The sequence below is a fragment of the Chelonia mydas genome, chromosome 11 (genome assembly GCF_015237465.2).
Source record: "Chelonia mydas isolate rCheMyd1 chromosome 11, rCheMyd1.pri.v2, whole genome shotgun sequence".
Taxonomy (NCBI): Eukaryota; Metazoa; Chordata; order Testudines; family Cheloniidae; genus Chelonia; species Chelonia mydas.
Window position 1 is genome coordinate 35280329 of NC_051251.2, and position 6000 is coordinate 35286328.

The 6000-nt window shown below is 44.3% G+C and overlaps 1 protein-coding gene across 2 annotated transcripts in view; it reads right to left on the reverse strand.

Annotated features, from left to right (window-relative positions):
- Nucleotides 1–5758, reverse strand: part of GRB14 (growth factor receptor bound protein 14) — a 102535-nt gene extending 96777 nt beyond the window's left edge. For both annotated transcript variants that reach the window (XM_043525561.1, XM_037912987.2), the window contains exons 1-2: nucleotides 5085–5758; nucleotides 2638–2770 (exon numbers count right to left, since the gene is read on the reverse strand). In XM_043525561.1, the coding sequence (XP_043381496.1) occupies nucleotides 2638–2770; nucleotides 5085–5260 (309 nt within the window). In that variant the 5' untranslated portion in view covers nucleotides 5261–5758. The remainder of the gene's footprint in view (nucleotides 1–2637; nucleotides 2771–5084) is intronic.
- Nucleotides 5759–6000: the final 242 nt, after the last annotated feature.

The window sequence follows — 6000 nt, forward strand, 5'->3', positions numbered from 1 at the left end:
CTTTGACAAGTTATTTCAGCTCTCTGCACATCTGTTTACCCATGTGCAAGGAAGATATACTTTACTGTAAAAAAAATATTAGAAGGTTTAAATCTGAATCTGCGTTCTCAGCAGACAGATATTATGGGTTTGATCAAATGCCCAGTGAAATCAATAGAAAAGACCCCTTTACCGAGCATTGGATCAAGCCATATAAAATATAGTTATTTTAACTCCATCTTTGAAGAAGTCCCTAGATTTTTAATCCACTGATACTGCTTTTACCACGCACAATATTTTTCTCCTTAAATGGGAAATAAGAAGATAGTACAAAGAGTAGGAATGGGACCAAAGATTTGGGTCCTGGGGCAAGATCCTTTAACTGAACTAGACAGCAATAAAAGCAGTAAAGATATGAAACTTACATTTATACTCATACACCAACCTCAGGATCAAGTTAACACACACGTTTCAACTTGACGGGCTACATCATTATGCACTTGGGCTCTTGCATGTTAAAGCAGGACTTGAAAAATCCATTTACTAGTTTCAAGTAGGAAGATTGACAAGTTGAGTGGAGGCAGAGACAGGTCTAAGCCTTCAATATGAGGTGTTTAAACTTACTTTAAAAAAAAAAGTTTCTAGCCCTTATGATGGCAAAGAATTTTCCAAACATGAGTTGATTCAATGTATTCTTCCTTCCTCTGCTGCCGTTTAGAGCTTCCCCAGGCATTAAAATTACAAGTGTGAGCTCAGTTTCACTGCTGACATTCAAAATCCTGTGGGCAGTTATGAAACTGACAAGAGTGATGTCAATTTTACTCCCTTATTGCAAAACTCAGAGCAATAATAGTATAAGCAAACACCACTGCTGTTCCTAGGTGAAGATGAGAAGGAAACAGAATTAGGTGGGGAGGGTTAAAGTAGTGATGATCTCTAGCTTCAGTCCCCCACCACACACTCCCAACCTTCACAGTGGGAGGTTGAAGAAAAGGTAAAGTAATGGACACTCTCGCACAAGGTGTCATAGGGAAAAAGGGGTTGAGAGAGAGAAACAAAGCTCTATAAGCCACGAGCAAGAAGTTGTCAGAGGCCAATATTGAAAGACGGAGCCTCTAAAAAGGGACCGTGCCACCAGCTAAAGGTCAGGAACTGGCATCTCACCAAAGTGCTACCCTTGCCTTTTGCTGATAAGTGCCTAGTACCCATCCTTTGCATCAGCCTCAAGACACATATTGCAAAGGAGCTTACTATGACTGGGAAGAAGTTGAGACATAGCAACACAGCAGCTGGAACAGTGGGCCAGATTTTCTCCATGACAGGGGTGCTCATGTGAGGACAACCTGAGGTGCCTGAAAATGCCATCCAGATGGACTTCTTTCAGAACACCACCCCCTGTAATAGGACAAGTTTAAAGGGATTATCAAAGAGATCCTCCACACAAAAGGGCCCTCTCAGATTTTTGACACCTCACATACCCAAGGAGGACATTTTCCAATAGAAGCTATGCTGCCAATGACAGTCTCCCTGCAGTTGAACAGCAGCACCCATGGAGGGGTCAACTCCAGATAAATGAATGCTGCTGGTGGCCATGTTAGCTTCCACAGTTTCTTAGTGAAAAACTGAAGGTTGAGAAAGGAGCAGTACTACAGTGAGTAGGTACTCATCAGCTCTACTTCCTCTTGCACTTGCCCTGCATCTAAAACACCTCACAGGAAAGATCCCACAGAGAACAAGCATGCAGAGACAATGTCCTGGAGGTAGCACCACTGGGAGTGTTCCACCCAGATAAAGTTTCTTCCACCCACAAAAAAAAAAAAAAAAAAAAACACACACCAACCTGAAGAGTTGAGATGGGCCAGTTTTTGAGACACAAACTGAAAGTTTGAACACCGCTGCTTTCTTCAATTCAATGCTGAAATGAAAGCTTAACTACTCTTGATCTCTAGTATCCGTCCCTGGTCAAGCATGTTACAAGGGAACATGGACAACAAAAGAATAATTTCTGGCAACTTATTTTTTTTCTTGCCAGAAAAAGATGACCCACTATTGGAGTGCAAATCCTTGAAAGCTGTGACAATGCTTCCTCTGACTCGCATTTAAGAGATTCGCTTAAAATAAATATTGTATATGTATGCCACAGAATTTGGACATAAACCCGCTATCCACCTAGCATGGTGAAAAGCTTGGTATCTGAGCCCTTTAATTATCAATATGTTTTGTTTTTACAGCTTTACTAACAACATTAGACTCTTTAGATATAAAGCTGTTCAGTTACTGTGGACACCGAGCTGCTATGGTCTAATTATAATGATGGGCAAGGTATAAATTTAATTTTTCATTTAAGGATGACAAAGCATAACCTGCTTGTGATTTCTCTTTACCTGTCACAGATTAGTCAGTCACATCTCAATTGTGAAAAATATTCATACTTCCTAGATTTGATTCCAAAAAGTCATTATCACCATTAATACTCTGTTTATTAGACTGTATATCTTAATTTCTTGGGAATGTTTGGAATTTATTATTTGGAACTTAGAATTGGATCAGTTAAGTAGATAATTGTATATTTCATTGAGGGTTGGAGTAAAAAAAAAACAAACACACACACTTTTGTAGAACTAAGTGTTTTAACAAAAAATAATTTATAAATCTTACCTGCTTTTTTCTTGAAGTTGCCTTGGGCAACAGGCTGACTGACAAAACCGATGAAAGTGGAGAGCAACATAGCTCAGGAAAAGGGTTTGGAATTGATGGGATTGCCAACACATCAAGCTCTTTCTTTTTGATCCTACATCAACAAAATGTACAACATGGTTTATATAAATACAGTATATATTAGGACATTAATATTAGGGGATTTGCCACATTAGTTATTGGTCACATTACTAGCACTTTTTTGTCAAAAGGCTGTACTGATTAAAATGCATATGATTAATTTTGCACATGCAGGATTTCCTTACAGCCCCAGAACTCTCCCATCTCCCCCAGTGGTTGCAGTGTTGCCAATTTAGTCATTTTCCAACCCTCCCCAGTAAATTTAACACCCTTTTCTAATTTCAATTAATGGGGAAGACTAGATTAAATCCCATTGACAACCCATGGTTGTAAAGTTAATTGCTAGTGTAAATCTTTACAGCACCAGAGCTTAAGTGTGTCCATACTGTCCTCAAGTATTGCAAATATTCTCAGGCCCCGGATTCTTACGCATATGCTTAACTTTACTATAAGGAGTAGTTCTATCTGTTTGAACAGAGCTACTCATGATAAAAAGTAAAGCACCTGCATGAGTTTTGGTGGGGTCCAGTCCCAAGGTGATTCATAGCTTGGAATTTCACATAGGAAAAATATTCCTTTCTGCCTCTAACTGTCTCGGTGTTTGTCTTCTTTCTTTAATAACTCCTTAAATTAGCTATAAGACTCAGTATAGGGTCATGTTTTTAAAAATCTAACTTCATATTTGTTTCAAATACCACCAGCCAGTACCTGCGAGAGTTTGAGCAGATTACCACTTCCATAATCATTTTGCAAGAGCCCTTATGCATTCATTTAAAAAAATAAATAATTTTAACCAGCAACATCTAAGCTTTTAGAATGCTGTGCACACTACATTACACAATTTTCTGACATGTAAAATATAAATTTGATTTCTATTGCCTAGAAGAATAGACACAAAACACCATAAATCTTGATTTGATTTTGCAAGCATTCCTTCCCCGCCCCGTTCCCCATTTGTGGGAGTTGAAGACGGGTTAATATTTAACCTCTTAGTTACCTATATTAGTGTCATTCTATGGGTCACTTGTTAATTGGTATGATAAAAATGTTTAGATTCTTCCACATCATTAAATTACTTTTGAGGCTGCTTTTATTTCTTGAAGTATTTAGAGAACATTAATTTACAGGGAATAGATAGTGTTTAGCAGGAGTGGAAAGTATTGTGCTCACAATGTTTTGAAGTGTGTGAGAAGTTAATGTAGACAAACTATCAGACACTTCATAAAAGCCTAACAGCTCTCTCTCTCTCTTTTAATACAAGTTGAACTATCTTCCTTTTGAAGCATGAGCTTAACAACTGGTGAAAGTACCTGGTACAAATATCACTTAAAGTGGTTATAACTCTTACAGAAGCGGCTTTAATAGTAGATGTTCCTGGCAAATGGAGTGCTCTTATCTTACAAGCTGGTTCATTTCACTTTTAAAAAGTGTGGTGTATAATGTTGCCTATAGCCTTGCCAGATCAAGTTCTGAAACTACAAACAGCAATATTAATTAGGTCCAAAAAAAGCCAGTGGAAGTTGATGGCTTGTGTGAAATATTTTTTTGCTGATAAGATTCAATTTTAAAACCCTTTAAAAAGTAAAACGTGGATTAAAAGCTCTTAAGGGACAAATTAAAGAAGAGAAGACCTAAAACATTGCCACATAAATGATAAAGGTCCCTATCCTGCAAAGACTTGTGCGTGTACTTAACTTTACCACTGTAAGTAATTCCATTGATTTCAGAGACTACTCGCAGTAGGAAAGGTAAGCGTATGCTTAAGCGTTTGCAGGAGTGGGGACTAACGTTGTGTTCAGAGCCAATAAAAAGGGGGGGGGGGTAATTTTAACTGAAGAAAAAGATGCTTCCGCTACAGGATACCGCACATCTCTTTCCCTTTCCAGCTGCGACTTCCCTACTCCGCCTTGGATGTGGCAAACCTTTGATAGTATTTTCCGAAAATTGTGCGAATAGTTTTTAGCCTGTTCCTGTCCGACCCCACTATTGCTCAGACATCAGACCTCTGCGATGGCTTCCTCGGGTTGGTTTTGATCACACACCACCTAGGCTTAAGTAGCATCAGAACAGGGTCGTCGCCTCGTGTAACCAACACACGTTCACCTCCGAGCCTCTTGTCGCCCGGGAGCCTGCCCGCAAAACGCCTGCGAGGCTCCGGCGGGGAGACGGCGCGTTTCTAGGGCGTTGCGGTGGGCTAACGCTTCCCTGCTGAAAGTGACTCTCTCTCTGCCAGATCCCGGGAGCTTGCAGCCACCTGTAGCCACACACAGAGCGGAGGGACAGGCGGCATCCGCCCGGCAGAGACGCTGCCCCCCCTTCAGCCTTACCTGTCCGGCCTGAGCCGGGGCCCCGCCTGGGAATGGGGCACAGCAGGGGGGAGGAGAGGAGCCCGCTGGGCTAGCCAGGGGGAAGGAGCCAAGTCACCGCTGCTCTCCTGGGAGGGAGCCGGAGTCTCTGCAGCCCTCCCTGCGCTCCGCGGCAAATGTGGCAGCGGGGCAGCCATCGCGGCGGCGCCGGCGGCTCCTCCTCTAAGGTACCATCCTCCGGCTCAGCCCAAACGGGAGGCACTGGCAGCAGCTGATCACTAAGGCAGTAGCGGGAGTGCCGGCGGGCCGGACTTGTAGGGTGGAGACGTGGGGGGCGGGGGGAGCGCGAGCGCCGCCCGGGCAGCAGCAGCCCCCCCAGCCCCTTCCCCAACTCACGTGCGGCAGGAGGCCGGGCTGCCCCCTGCTGCCCGAAGTCCCCCAGCGATGAGCGGAGCGCCCCGCGCTGCCGAGGCACCAGGGACCCCGGGCGAGGGGGCTCCCTAAACTCAATGCCCCCGTGCCCCTCCTACCCCAGCACGGCCGCGCAGCCAGGGGACCCCGTCAGCTGTGCCCGGGGACAAGGGCGGGCTGGAGAGCCCACTCCAGAGCTGTGACCCGCCGGGCGGGGTCTTATTGGGGTCACTCTCCTGCCGCGCCTCGTCCCCCTGCCCAGCGACAGAAACAGAGACACAACTAACCCTTAAGGTACTGAGGGGAAGGGAAGTTTTGTTCCCGCTCGGCACCTGGGTACATGGGCGGTTCCTTGTGAGAGTCTCTGGCTCCCTGGCCAGCTGCAGCTCTTTGGGACAGTTAGGAATGGGTTGACTCCACCGCGGGTTGGGTAGGCAGGTGGCTAAGGCACTAACCTCGGCTCAGGAAGCCTGTGATTCAATCCCCACCTCTATCACATTCCTCCTATGGGACCTTGGGTACTTAC